General features: G+C 39.7%; 2 protein-coding genes across 6 annotated transcripts in view; both read right to left on the minus strand.

Annotated features, from left to right (window-relative positions):
* The window catches only part of CD58 (CD58 molecule), a 79,424-nt gene extending 78,943 nt beyond the window's left edge, over positions 1 to 481 (minus strand). Inside the window, exon 1 of the mRNA XM_074263177.1 lies at positions 181 to 481. The gene's annotated coding sequence lies outside the window, so the exon portion shown is untranslated. The remainder of the gene's footprint in view (positions 1 to 180) is intronic.
* A 10,589-nt stretch (positions 482 to 11,070) lies between these two features.
* Positions 11,071 to 15,727, minus strand: part of IGSF3 (immunoglobulin superfamily member 3) — a 127,557-nt gene continuing 122,900 nt past the window's right edge. For all 5 annotated transcript variants that reach the window (XM_074263181.1, XM_074263180.1, XM_074263178.1 and 2 more), the window contains one exon: positions 11,071 to 14,438. In XM_074263181.1, coding sequence (XP_074119282.1) covers positions 14,188 to 14,438 — 251 coding nt within the window. In that variant the 3' untranslated portion in view covers positions 11,071 to 14,187. The remainder of the gene's footprint in view (positions 14,439 to 15,727) is intronic.

Raw genomic sequence — 15,727 nt, forward strand, 5'->3', positions numbered from 1 at the left:
GGAAAATAACTTTCTCCGCCCTAAGGACCTGTCCCAAGACACTCCTATCTCCCTCCCTGGCCTTCCTTCCCCTTTCACCCCAACTACCTACGTAGCTCCCAGGCCCCTTCGGTAACTGTGGGCTTCCCCCACCCCTTTACTTCCCTCTTCCCCCGAGTTCTGGGGTCCCTTTCGGCTTACCCCCAATTAGGTACGTGGTGAGAAAGGGCTCTGGCACTCGTTTCTGGGCTCATGCAAAGTTGTTTTTAGAATACGCCATGGATGAAACTGTCCCGCAGTGTAAGTGGGGACTTTGCGGCGCAGAAGCTCGGGGGGCTGCGATTAGGAAGCTCAAAAGGGACCGAGGAAGCCGGGGCTGTGGGCGGGGCTTGCCGCTGTCAATATTACGGATGCGTAAGTGGATTTGAGATTTAGGGCTGGATTCATCTCCCGCCATTTTTTTTTAATTCGGGGGGAAGGGGGGAGCACCGATGAGTATCAGTCACAGGGAAAAAGCGGGCACAATTCTACTCCAGTCTAACTCTTAAAGAAAGAAAAAAAAAAGTCTTCCGCCTTTTGTCTGCGCCTTGCAATCTCACTCTAATTAACCCTTGCAGTACTTGGGGTTCTCATAGCTTCCCGAAGGGAGATTCGAATTCTCATCTCACTTCTCTAAGGCAATTTCTTCACCCTTCTCTAACACATCCTCTTGCCGTCTCAGGGCCCTTGAGGATCCTTAATCAAAAGGCCCTAAATGTCTGCGCTAGGGCTAGCAAAGTTCCACCTCTCCTACTCCTCACTCGGCCACACGGGATCCCTGCTGTATAGACAAACTACCACCAGCCTCAGCTGGCTCATGTCTACATCAGCCTGTGCGTTTGTCAAGCCCCCATCCTGCTTTGCTTTCCCCTGTTATTGTGCCCACCGGGACAATGGTCCATTACACGACTACCCTAACATTCTTTTCCTCTCTCCCAAGTTTTGAAATTAATCATGGTGTTTCCTCTGTCCCCCCTACCCCACCCCCAATACACTCAATTCTCGACTGTCCTATCCAGGTCTTTATGTACCTTCTGCTGACACTAGTCACACTGCTCAGACAGTCCTGCTTCTGATCCTTATAAACATTTCTAGTTCCTTCTTCTGCCCAGCATTCAACCTCTCCTTGAGAGAATCTAAGTCAAATCAAGAAGCATTTCTTAAGTCATAGGCGCTGTGCTAAGAAATGAAAATACAAGTACAATGTAAGGAGTAAGGGAAGCAGGAATGAACCCATCCCCATATAATGAATGCCCTATACACATCCTTTTGCCAATAGTTGGTCAAAAGGTTTTGAGGGTCAGGGTAGTAAAAGGCAGAGTGCTGGAGTCAAAGAAGACCTAGTCACAAGTGACTTTGGGCAAATGATTTAATTTTCCTGGACTCCAGTTTCTTTATAAATCAGTAGGGCTCAATGTCTAGGCCTCCTTCTACTCATCCTGTATTTGTCATCCTCTCTTTCTAACGGAGTTAAATAGCTGGATCACCACCCCAGCAACTTCTCTTCTACTTGACAACTTTTAATATACCGGTTGATGTCCCCTTAAACAACCTGGTTTCCCAGTTCATCATCATCAGTCAAGTCCCAAGATTTGTGAAAACTCTTCTCTCAGCTCTATCCCAAAATAGCCATATAGTTGACAATCTGGTAGGGAGATTACAATTCTTGTCTGAACTTCACTCCTCCTTTCTTGTTTCCTTGTGCTTCAATCTGCCTAAATCTATTCTTTTTTATTTATTTATTTATTTTTATTTTTAATTTTTTTCTTGAGGCTGGGGTTAAGTGACTTGCCCAGGGTCACACAGCCTAAATCTATTCTTTTATTTATTTATTTTTATTTTTTATTTTTTTTCTTGAGGCTGGGGTTAAGTGACTTGCCCAGGGTCACACAGCCTAAATATATTCTTTCATTTATTTATTTATTTATTTATTTATTTATTTATTTGTTTGTTTGTTTGTTTGTTTATTTATTTATTTATTTTTCCTGAGGCTGGGGTTAAGTGACTCGCCCAGGGTCACACAGCCTAAATCTATTCTTTATACCTGTTGAGATCTCTAGGTTTTTGGGTTTTTTTTCTCATTGCTTTTTCAGGCTATCAGTCTTGGTGTAACTTCAATTTCCTTCCTTCTTGACCTTAATTCTATAGTTAACCAATTAATTAACTCAACTCTCAAATCTTTAAACCCTAACCCAGAGTTACCCAATTATCTTCCTCTTCTATTTTTACTGTACTAAAGATACTGGAAGAACTCAACACAACTGTGCTAACTAGGTCCATATTTGTTATCTCATCTCAATTGGGCCCTCAAAGCTAGAATGCAGTTCTTTTTCTCTTCTAATTTATTAACTCTTTATCTCAGGGGCCATGACCAGTCATTTTGACCTATGTCTTGCCACTGGATCCCTTGACTCTGGAGGAGAGAGTAAGGCTGATGAATTTGCACAGCTCTGCCACACAAATCCAATTCACTTGCAAGTCCAGACATCATTCTCCTGATGTCATCAGTGATGTCATCAATCCTCTTCCAGAATGGACAAGCAACAACAATCCCCACCCCCCTCAGGCTGTTCCAAGCCTCTCCTCAAGTTTCCTGCTCCTCCTCCTCCAATTTCCTCTTAGCAGATGGGCTTGCTCATACTTTAATTAGAAAATTAAAGGCCCTTCACTGAGAGCTCCTTCTCTCTTTTTTCTATGCTTCAAAACTCTTTGATATCATCTTCCTTTCTCTCCTCACTTGCTCGAGTCTTTGAGGAAGAAGGGATTCTTCTTACCAAGACTACCAAGTCCAAGTCCAATTCTTTTCTCTGTGCCCATGATCCCACAGCAATCTGTCTCTTTCTCCAACAGCTTTTCTCTTCAAATCATTGCTCTTCCCTCTTTAATCTAAAATTTCTTCCTAAAATGGAACTTTTTTGTTGGCTACAAACATACCCCAATCCAGCACAGAGTTGGTCATATGTCTCTTCAGCTCCTTGAGGACAATGATTGAGCAGGGTTTTTTTTTTGTTTTGTTTTTTGTTTTTTAGTTTTATTTTGTTTTACCTTTCTTTGTATTCCTAGAAAACAACTGACATTTAAATGCTTGTTGACTTGACTCATCCCTAAAGAACTTTCACTTGAGTCTCCATTCTTCAAGTTATATCTCTCCTCCCTTTTCGTAGCCAAGTAGTAGGAAAAAATACTTCTACATCCTTCCCTCTCATTCAGCTTCTCATCTTATTCTAATCTAATCACTTGTCTAAAACATTTTAATAAGATTAAGAATTTCTTAATTGCTCAATGGTAGGTAACCACCCTTTCTTCTTGGATAGTTTCTCTTGCCTGGATGACACTGTTTTCCTACCTGCTTACAGATGTCTTCCTAGTCTCCTCTGCTGGATTATCTTCCATATCCCACCCCACTAACCATGGTCAAGGTTCAATGTCCATCATCCTTAATTCTTCACTCTCCCTCATTTCTCATAGATAATCAATTGTCAAGCTTTTTTTTTTTTTTTCCCCCATATCTCCCCTGTCTCCATTCATGGGGCAACCCTCCCTTAAATTAGCCCGTCATCATCTCTGGACTGAATATTGCAATAAACTCATAATTGATCTACTTGCTTTTCTGCTCTTTCTCATTTCCAGTTTATTCTCCACACAGCTGCCAAACTGATATTTCTAAAGCACAGGTCTGACTACCTCATTGCCTTCTTCAGAACTTTTCATGGTTCCATTATGCCTTCAGGATGAAATAAATAGAAACTTCTCTATCACATTAAAACTCAACCTATGTTTCTAGATCTATATCACACCCTCTCCCACACTTTGCTTTCTAGCCTATATTCCATTCCACACTTTTCCTCTGTGTCTATTTATGGATGGCTGCCCCTCTTCCACATCTCCAATTATCTTCTGTTGTTCTTCAGACTCTTAGGATATCCACCCTCAGTGTAGATTAAGATCAAGTATTATCTTCTTCACAAAGTGTTTTCTGACCCCCCCTCCCCTGCAAATGATCTTATTTACTTTAAAAAAAATTTTTTTTCCCCTTACTCTATGTACCTTTGCCCAAATTTAGTAAAAACTCCTTCAGGCAGAAGTGGCATGGTTTTTTTTGTCTTTATAACTCAGGTGCATACAGTAGGTGCTTAATAAATGCTTGTTGAAGCAAGCAATCTCCCACCCCATCCTACCCTATATTCACAATGAGTGTAAGTGACCTATATATGACAAACTATTATTCTTAATATTTACTCCTTCTTGACTTCTTTGGAAAAGATTTTCTCCTGATCTAAAATAGAAATGACAGCTTCTCGGAGGTTTTCTGAGAAGGGCTAGTTTGTATTGAGTGGTTTCCTTCTCCCCTACCCCATCATTTCCTGATGTAATGTTTTATAGAATTCGTGAGAACTAATTTGTTAATTGCCTTTAAAAAAGTGCTTGCTGAATGAGTGAATGAATGACAAAGAAAAAATGTGAAAAAACGTAGAATATTATAAATATTCAAATCAACTACAAAGGCCCTCATGAAGGAAGATGCTATCTACATCCAGAGAAAGAACTGTTAAACAGAAATGTATATATAGTAGTACTGTTTCTCTCTCACATACACAGACATACTTGTGTCTAATGGTAGCCCTCTTCTAGGTGGGTTGGGGAGGGAAAGAAAGAAAAAAAACATTAAAACTTCATAGCAAAAAACAAAAGAAAACCTAACTGGAAGTACAGAAAAGCAGGGCAGTTTTAAAAATGATATGTAGCATTTATTACATGGTTTGTTATTTAAAATAAAATTTTATATTGAATTCTCTTATGTGTATATGGAAATGTTCCCTTTTTTTTGATCTTTTTGAATTTAAGTTCAAAATGTATAAACAAAAATTTAAATGACTGAGGGAGGGAGATATGTTAAATCTAGTGGGAGTGGGGAAGTTGCATTAGGAAAATAATGATCCTTCCTCCAATTATGGAGGAAGTGGTACATGAGATGAACTCTCCAGGAAAAATCTGAGATATATCCTAACAGTCATAAATAGACCTGAAGGAGGCACTAGGACTAAAGGCATAGAATGGGAGTCATCTGCATCAAGGGGTCAATGAAATAAACTGAGTGGGTGAGACCAGTGAGGGAAGCACAGAGATGGAAAAAGGGGGAGAGAGGGGAGGAGGAAGGAAGGAAAGGAGAGAGAGAGAGGCAGAGACAGAAAAGATAGACAAGCAGAGAGAGAGACAGAGTGAGAGAAAGAGACCAATATAGAGACAGAGATATATCCAGAGAGAGAGGGAGAAAGAGGGAGAGAGGAAGGAAGGGAGGGAAGGACAGAGGGACAGAGACAGGAACAGAGAGAGAGAGAGAGAAATCGAGTGAGAGATAGAAGCCAAAATAGAGAGAGACATATACAGAGAAAGACACACACACACACACACACACACACACACACACACACACACACACACACACACAAAGAGAAAGATGAAGAGAGACAGAGACAGAATAGCAATACTTAGACACAGAGACAGAGACAGAAACACAGAGACAGACAGGGAATAAGAGGCAGGCAGGCAACCAGATAGGCTGACAAACTGACAGAGAAAACAAAGACAGAGACAGAGAAACACAGATGGGACAGACAGAGGGAGGGGGGAGGGAAGGAGAATGACAAAGAGAAAGGAAGGGAGGGAGCGAAGAAAAAAGAAAGAGGGAGGAAGGAAGGGAAGGAGAAAGAGAAGAAAGGAGGGAGGAAAGGAAAGAGAGAGAAATGGTTGAAGACAGAGTCTTGGGAAATTCCTATATTTAGATGGCAGCAGGGGAGAGTAGAAATAGAGAGGTAAGAGGAGAGTCATATTAAAGTATCACAGAGGGAGAAAAGACAATCAGTGAAGGGATGGTCAGCAGAAAGGTCAAGGGGGATCCCCTGGGAAAAGCCCTTTCTGAGCAGCAGTTAAGAAATCACTGGTGACTTGGCAAAGTGCAATTTGAGAAGAGTGATGAGAACAGAATCCAAATTGCAGGGGAACGAGGAGGGCATTGTGTGGAATGATACAATGACAATGTTATCTCAATAAAGTCACATTCAAAGGAAGGATTTAACTCTTTCTGTGTTTCTGTCTCTCTCTTTCTGTCTCTATCTCTCTCTGTTTCTCTCACTACTTGTTTTTCTCTCTAAATTCTATCTTTGTCTCTGTCTCTCTCTGTGTGTCTCCTTATATTATTTAAGAAGGAAAGGAACCAGCAGAAGGAGAAAGACTTAAGGGAGGGAATAACTAGAAGATGATGGTCCTTAGGGAGAACTTATCCTTTGAGGCTGGAAGGAAGAGTGAATTAAGACAGAAAGGTTTGAAGAGATGGAGAGATGAAAGATGGATAATTTGGTCTAGATATACCTGGACTTTTTTTTATTAGACACAGACACACACACAGACACACAGACACACAGACACACACCATTTTTCCCCCAGGGTTAAGTTACTTGCTCAGCATCAGACAACCATTGTCTGAAGCCAAGGTCCTCCTGACTCCAGAGCCAATGTTCTGTCCACATGGCACTTAGCTGCCTTCATGTACTTGAACTTTATAAAAAACAAACAAAACAAAGACACATAGATTTTACAAAGATACATATAGAAGCAGATAACTGGGGATCCAAGGATAATGAAGAGGGATCTAATCATGTTTTATCCAGTAAAGCCAGAACATGAAAGCTCAGAATAAGGGAAGGCTAGTTATGGTCTCGTTCCTTAAGCAATCAAAAGGATTTCTTAACTGCCATTGAAAAAAGAAAAAGATCACAGAACGGATGGAGCCAAGGAGGTTCTGAAAAGTGCTTAACTGTCTGGGGGAGGGGATAAGTGCCCAGGACACATATTTAAATTTGACCTGCAGAATTAACATTTTCCTTTTCATTTTCTTAAATCTAGAAAATTAAGAATAAACCAAGCCCTGACTTCAAGTATTTGCCTATTTCCAATATGAAAATAAATGCTCACATGGAAAACTGAAAATCAGCAGGTATATCATGGTTCAAGCATCCCCATGATTAGTGTGACTGCCTGGGGTATAAAATGACAATAAAAATTAAAAGCTGAGAAGGTTTATTTTTCCACCATTTTTGAGGCAGTTAGGGTTAAATGATTTACCCAGGGTCACAGACCTAGTAAATGTCTGAGATTACCTTTGAACTTGGTTCCTCCGGATTCAAACTAGTGCTTTTATCCATTGTGCTTAGTCACTCCCATCACCATGACCTTTCAACTGCTATGGTTAGATTCTTTGATCTGCCAGTATGCCTGCTCATTTCATCTGTCTGTTGCTGCTTTCTACCTGGATCAACACTGTGTGGAGTAAGATGTGGTGAAGAACTTACAGATTAAGCACATATTGATCAGAGACTGCTAGCTAACGTAAAATCAGACCTATAGGCCCCAGTCATGTGAAGGCCTAGGCTGCATTCCTTTGCCTAAATAGGGATTAACCCTATATGTGGCCGAAGAGCTATAAATCACATTGTCAGCTACATTCCACTGACCAAATATGACCAATCAACCTATGGAGGGTGGGATTTTGGAGGTTCTTTATCTGAAATGTATAAAAGTTGTGAACATCTTCAAAGGAGTGGCTCTCTCCTTCTGTGAATCTGGCTCACAGACCAGGATGGGGTCTGCTTCTTGAGATTCTAATAAATAATTCTGCTTTTCTATGAGTGATCTCTGAGTAGTCATTTTTGGATAGGATTTTCTATCTCTCACAACACCATCCACAGAGACCTAGATCTCCAATCTAGGGTCTCCCAGGTCTTAGGAAAGTTAATCCACTCATTTTAGGAGTTCTCATCCCAGGGCCCACTTTTGTCTATTATATCTACAGCCTCCTCTTAGACAGCAGACTTCCATCCCACACATCCAGCCAGCCAGCCAGCTAGGCCATTTCACCTTCACTGTACACTCACTTACATCCCTTCGCTTTCCAAGAACAAAACACTCTCCCTCATCATGACTTCCCTGTACATGTTGTTTTCCCCTTTTAAAATACAAATTCCTTGAGGACAAGACCATTTTCTTTTCTAATAGTTGTATTCTCAGCACTTAACACAATATCTGATACACAGTAAATGCTAAATAAATGTTTTTTCACTCATTCATCTGTCCATTCATTCACAGGGAGCTGAAATACAAGAGAAACGAGCAAATGTGACCACTAGAGATTCTTCAATGAACTCTAGCACCAGACCCAGATGAACTGCATCCCAAGTTACTGAGGGCTGAGCTTCCTTCAGTATCATTTTAGAGTGTGTATAGGAGAGAGGAGCAAATGTGCCAATTTAAAAAAAGGAGAGAGAGAAAAGGTAGATTCTGGAGGTCAAAGACCATTGAGTTTGGGCAAAATCATGAATCATAAAGTCCTTAAAGGACCAACATGATGGGCTGAATCTAATAAAAGTGAGATTTGATAAAGAAAAATGCCAATCGCTGTACTTGGGTGTAAAGATCTAACTTCAAAATACAATATAGTGAGAATATGAGTGGGAAATAGTTGGTGTGAAAAAAAATCTATGGGGGGTTTTATAGACTAAAAGCTCAAGATAAGTGAACACTAAGTGGCAGCCAAATCAGAAAGCATAAAATCAAACCCAATTCTAATGCAATCTTCTAGCAGAAGAGTTTAGAATCAAATTCAACTAAAAAGTTAGTTGGAACAATGATTTTGCAAAAGTAGTAGGATATAAAATAAACCCACATAAATTATCAGCTTTTTTATATATCACTAACAAAACTCTTCAAGCAGAGATGGTAAAAGATACTCCATTCAAAATAACTATAGAAAGCTATTAAAAATAACTATAGACAATATAAAATAACTGGGAGTATATCTGCTTAAACAGATCTAGAAACTACATGTATATAATTATGTAACTCTCTTTATACAAATTTTATATAGTCTGATTTAAATCATTTGAGAAATATTAATCATTTAAGGGTAAGCAATAATTTTATATTCTAAAAATGACAATTTTACCTAATCTGTTTATTCGATGCCATCCTAATTAAATTACCAAAAAATGATGACAAAATTTATTCAGAAGAAAAAGTAAAGAATTTTAAAGAAAAAATGGGGAGGGGAATAAAGGAAGTAAGTTTAGCAGCATTAGATCTTAAATTTGTTATATGGCAGTAATTATCAAAAATATATGGTACTAAGAAATAGAAAGGTTGTCCAGGGGAATAGAGTAGATATACAACACATGGTAGTAAAAGATGATAATGACATTGTGTTTGACAAATGTAAAGATTTGTTTTAAGGATAAGAATTCATTATTTGGTTAAAAAATTACTGGGAAATCTGGAAAGCAGAAATTGGGTATAGACATAATTACTTATCAAACTTAGAGATGGAAGCATTCTGAATGAACAAGAGATAGAGAGCATTGTGAGATATAAAATGGATGATCTCAATTATATTAAATTAAAAATACAAATGTACAAATAAAATCAATGCATCTAAGGTTATAAGGAAAGCAGAAAACTGGGGACAGGGATTTTATAGATAGTCCCTCAAATAAAGGTCTCATTTTTCAGATAAAGAACTTTGTCAAATTTATGAGGATACAACTCATTTCCCAATTGATAGTCAAAGAACAAAAAAAAGAAGTTTTTGATGAAGAAATCAAAACTACATAAAGTCATATAGAAAAATGCTCTAAGATGGAATACTACTGCGCTATAAGAATTGATGAGTTGGTTGATTTTGGAGGGAAAAAAGTGGAAAAACTTTCATGAAATAATGAAAAGCAAAATGAGTGGTGCCAAGATATTGTTGCTCATACTAACAGAAATAACATCCTAAGAACAACTTGGAGTGACTATTTCATCTTGAGTATCATAAATACCCAAATTACAAAGAATTTAGGGAAAAAAAAAAAGATGCTATACATCTCGGGGGGGGGGAACTAATGTGTATGGGGGTAACTTTGAAACCTTGAAAACAATGTGTAGAATTTATTACATGGTATTTTTAAAAATGTAGACTGAAATGGATACTTTGTTTTATATTGACTCTTCTATGTTGTGCTGTGTATATGGACATGTTTTTTAAAACTATTAGTCTTTGAACTGCTGTTGAATTTGATGCTTGTCCTTCTCACTTTAGAGGTGAGACAAATGCCTCATCCCCCCAAAAGTAACCCAGAGAGATGATGTGTCAAGGAAAGGACTAAATTGTCAGAAACCCAGTAATGCACATTCTCTGATTTTGCATGTCTGGCCTTTTTTCCTGGTTTATTCAGAGTCCAGATGAAACTCCCCCTCGCTATTTGAAATCTAAAAGGTGACAATTTAAAATTTGAATCTGGTCTTTGTCCTACTCTCTGTGAACTAGTGCAGGTCAAAGTCTCCATTTTAATAGTAGCTTACTTCTAAATTTTGTCTACCAAGTCCTTATACATTTCTCAGCACAACCCTCTATAAGAGAGGTGATCACATTTTATCATCATATAAATTTTTTGTTTTTATTTTTAATCATTTTAAGAAAACTCACAAACTATGACTTACTCAAAATCACAAGTTTAAGTGGAGGGTCAGAATTGGAATCCAAATCTTCTGATTTCCTCTTCCAGTGCTCTCTCTCTACCAGTACTAAGAATTGTGGGCTCAGGGAACCCAGAACTTGCTCGTGGAGATGGAGAAATCAAGCCTATAGGAAATACTGTTATTCTTTCTGCATCATAGGGTAGGAGTGCAGCATCCCTTCAATCTGCAAAATCCCTGGAAAATTTTCTGGCCCTCCCCTTTATACCAGAGTAGTAGTCTGAAAATGTTATTAAAAGATAAAACATATTATGTTATATAAAACTATATGTATATTTTGTGCCTTTCTGAGTTTCTAAACCTTTTCTGTATTATCCATTGGTCTTCGTATGTCATTTGAATTTTCTGAAAAACTCCCCCCAAATTCCCTCTGCTAACCCTGTAACATATTGAAAGTGAGATGGGGAAAGTCGCAATATAGAAGAGAAAAGCATAGTAAGTCTTGAAGTCTAAAAAAACTTCAAACAAAGTACATAGAAACAGTCATATTTTCAACATAATTTACTACAGGTCTCTGAAGTGTTTATAAAACATTTTTAGTGCAACATCATACAAATAGTTTTCTTTAAAAAATCCAACAGCTTTCCACATCATGCATGGGCAATGTCCTTCCTCCCCTCCTTTTTGCTCCAACTCAAGTTAATGCAGAAGAACCGTTGTTTGGAAAGAATAATAAAACTTTTTTATAGAAACACCTTGGTGAAGGAGGTCTTCATCTTGTCTGTGTCCCTTCAAAGGCTCTAGCATACTGTGATTGTTTCATAAATGCACCATCATTAATATTGCATTTATACCAAAGGTTACTTAACAATAGATCAAAGCTGCTTTTCCTCCTTGGGACCAGGGATGGACAAAAGCCCCAGAAAACAATGTGAAATGAAGGACTGGGGCCACTGGAGGGCACCATTTGACCATTTGCCTGAAGAACTGTGACTGGTTCTACTGAAAGCCAGCAAAGGCCAAGTTCACCCTCTGATGACATCCCTGGGCAGATGAAATTTGCACAGAAGGAAAAAAACTAACAGCATCATCATAAAATACTGGCTTCGGTTTTTTTTTTCAATCACGGATTTCTTATGATGAATCTGACACACTTTGTTCCATGTAGCGTCTTCTCCCTCCGTCTAAGCGCCAACCAGCTCAAGGTGGTTTCCTTCCGAGTTACCACAAACATCTTGGAAAGCAACAGCTCACCCATCCCACCCCATGGCACCTTTCCCTTTCAAAGAGAAAAAGGGAATCTTTCCCACCCACCTCCAGCCTATTCTGGTTCCTTCTCATAGGGAGTCACCTGCCCTGAAATGAAATAGAGGTGGCAAGAAATGCAAATTCCAAAAACTGTTTTGTTTCCCAACACAATGACAACTGAGATAATGCCATATGTTTTAAGTGCTGATGGAGTAGATCATAAAAATAAGCCAAAGGAAGAGGTTTAGGCAGCCAGGATGATTAAGGTGGCACTGCCTAGGTGTTCTCTGAAGGTAGAGTACTGATATGGCTGGCACTAACCAGCCCTGGTCATGCCAGGCTGTCGGAAAAAAAACGACTACTAGGCTGATCACCTCGCTGCAGGTGGTGAGCAGAAAACGGGTGAAAAGCATCTAATGAACACACGGCTCCCTACTCGCAAATGCTGAGACCCTGAGGGCTGGCATCAAGGCCACTGTACCCTGGAAGTTCCTCAGCTATCTATTTTCTGGATCCTGCTCCTAGTTTAGGCTAGAGTCCAGGAAACTTGTAAGAGTTGAGTTTTCAACGTATAGTTAGTGGGATGTGGGAGGGGCCATAGGAAGGGTAGAGTATCATGGTCAGGAGGTGGGAGAGATGGGGTTCCTCCAGATTGAGGGCTACTCTGGATGCAGGATTTGGACCAGCTGGGGGCAGCCACCATCTGGCACTATTGGTCAAGTTAAACAGGTGAAGAAAAAGTCTAGAAAAACATTTTCATGAAAAGAGGGGAGGGCAGAGGAGGAAAAATAATTGCACTCCCCTTATCTTCACCATATTGATGGCCCAGAGTAGCAGAACATTCTGTCTTACAGCTTAAATGGTAATAGCTTCATCGCAGTTCACGTCGAGGAGGCTCTAAAGAATTAACCTTTCTCAGCAAGAAGACTCGAGTCCTTGAGCCAAGGGACAAAAGTCCAAGCTACTGCTAAATGACAAGTCTAAAATCGTAAAAAAAAAAATTAAGTGGGGTAAGGAAGAAAAGCACCCACGAACAATGGCACTGGATCCTTTTTCACTAAGACTAGAAAAAGCCAAGGTACTCAAGCTACTAAAAACTTATACTATCGCATACTGAGTAATACTCTCTTCCCTCAATCCCTGACAACATTCTTCTGAAGATAGGACATGGGAAGAAAGATGAATGATAGCAGAAAGCAACAACTATTTCTTGGGAGTGCAAATTGCTTGTTTAAGAATGGATGGTGGTTGCTATTCACCAATGTCGAGTATAGGAAATCCTTCCCCTCTCCTCTCAATCCCCCACTCTCAACAAATCTGATTGTTGGGATGCCCTCGTACCATCATCTACTGACTTGCCACCACATGCACTGCCATATTAAAGCATGGCTCCAGGCTCATCACATGCATGGCTTCTTTAAGAGTGTGGCAAAGCATCATAAACTAAAGTCTCATATACTCAAAGTTCACTGCCACCAAACTTCATTATTCAAACCAATGGGAACTGAGCAATTTTCCTTTCTTCTCTAATTCACTGACTGAAAGAGCTGAAAGAAGCCCTCTTTCTGTCTGTGTTAATGTGGAGAAGGAGTATTGTTGAACACTGACCTCCTCATCCAAGTCTTTTTTGGAGCAAGCTCCTGGTGAAGCCTTTTTGGTCTGACAGGCAAGTCAGCTAGACAATATCTGCTCCTAATGGGTTTCTAAAGGATTCCTTTTCTCTTGTTAGCACATGATTCTTTGAAGTAAAATTTGAGGCTTTCATCTTGATTCAAAACACTCTGGGCTGGGTTGAAGGGGAAAAAAAAAACAAATTGGACCTACGCTACACACAATTTTCAAATATTTTTATGCAAGTAAAACAGCTTGAAATATTTTGAGATTTAGGGGTAGCTTTTTTTTTTATGTGCAAAAGAAAAAAAGTCTCACAAAAAGCCTCTCATCAGTCCATAGTTCTTGGTTCTTTTTGCAATCAATGGTGGATGAGGGAGATTCCATCAGTTTAAAAAGACTGAACCAAAGTGATTTTAAAATCTGGACCAAAACCCTCTAAAACAAATCCCTATAACGATCATCAGAGAATACTATAAGTTATTCAGTCAAAGTGGCTCCAGGAAGTACTCACTATGTTCCAAGAAGACATCTCTAACAGTAGGGTTATGACATCAGAACCAGAGTAACTAGCCAGGCAACGGAAATAAAGCGCAGAGAGGGCCTGTTGAGTGCTAGCAACCAGTGTCTATCTCTGTCACTGGTTAGGGGATTTTATAAAACTTTTCAAGTCTGAAAAACCCTCTGGGCAGGGGACTCCAGAGCCTAGTGGCCATCCTACGGTACAAAACGCACAGACAGAGGAAGGGAAGCAATGAAGATCCATCTGCTACTTGATGTGACACATCCACCCCAATCTTCTTGTTAGTCTATGGTTCCTGGGTGGATGCTGAGAACAGGAGGTTCCAGGCAAGTTGGGGAATAGTTGAGATGGGGTTCTTTGATCCACAGCAAGGGCACTCCATTCTTGCCTTCAGAGTTCTTGCTAGAGTTCCTACTCTTGAAACGGACTAGTAAGATGGTGATGATCAAGATACCAACAATAGGGAAGGGGTAGAAGAACACGAAGTAGAAGAGGGCATCGTTGGAGCAAATGATGGACTGGAGTGTGGAACCTGAAAAGGCAGAAAGAGCAGTAAAAGGCATGGAAATCTGATCCTCATCGGTTACAAAGACAGTGCTCAAAACAAATGGAAACCATTTGGCAGAGCTCCTGCAGCTCCCTCTATGTGTTATTTTTTTCTGCACCTATTAATAGCTGGAGAGGTTGAGAATGACTTACCTGTTACTCAGTTACAAACCCCTTTCCAAATCTAGTGGCAGTTACCCCCAGAACAAGCCCACTCTCCCCATGCTTCCATCACTAACCATGGACATGGAAGTTATTGATTATGCCTTAATAATATTTATTATGCTAAAGCAATTGATTGCAACTCCATCTATACTTCCTGCATAGTCACATTTCTCATATTCTTTTGCACTTAGCTCTAGCAGTGGGATAGAAGACTTATCCTCTGGGAGCTGGATGCTCATTCATCCTCCGAGCTCCTGAGAGCAGGCTTGCAGGAGATAATGTTTATATCATTACCACTGCCAGTTACATTACCGTTATCATTTAGCATTTGCTAAAGTGTCCACAGGATGTCGGTTGCCGCACATGACCTGAAAAAGCAGACCAGGGGCAATCGAAGGCACAAGGATGAGCTCAGAAAGTCTAGGTCCATTAGCTTTGGTGGAGCAGACCTATCCCATTCATCCCCAGCTCCGGAAGACTCTTCCCAGACATAAGCCATTTTCTTTATCTCACAAGTTTCTCCTAGCTCCTTTCCTTAAAGTGCCTTACACAAGACTGTCTCAGGAGATACTTCAAGAGCACTGCCAATATGTTTCCATCTGGGAGTTTATAGACTGTCATAGAACTGGGAGAACACGGTGCATTCTGCTGCTATGCACATTTCATATTAGTGGACCCATAGCACATCTAGGTTTGGGAAGTGACCCATCCTGGTTGGCTGTGATAAACAGGGCTGCCATTTATGACTAAAATTTACAATTAGCCTTATTTCTAATTTTCCCCAACATGCATTGCCTATACTCTCAGAAAACTGGACTAGTGAGAATTTCCTATTTTTGTATCACTGGATAAAAAACTCTAGCCTTTTAAAGTTCTCATAAAACTCATTTTCAGCACATTACAATTTGAATTCAAAAACCTGATTAGTATGGAAGAATCCAGAATCCTAAACTCAGATTTTGCCATTAACTAGTTTTGAGAATTGGGCAAGTTGTAAGTTTTTTCATACGGTAAATAAGGGGGGGGGGGGGCCGGAATTGAGCTGAGTAATCTTGAAAGTTCTTTCTAATTCTGTTCTATTCATTTATGAAATCCTCCACCCTGAGGTTC

Source organism: Sminthopsis crassicaudata, chromosome 4, assembly GCF_048593235.1.
Source record: "Sminthopsis crassicaudata isolate SCR6 chromosome 4, ASM4859323v1, whole genome shotgun sequence".
In the NCBI taxonomy this organism is placed as follows: Eukaryota; Metazoa; Chordata; class Mammalia; order Dasyuromorphia; family Dasyuridae; genus Sminthopsis; species Sminthopsis crassicaudata.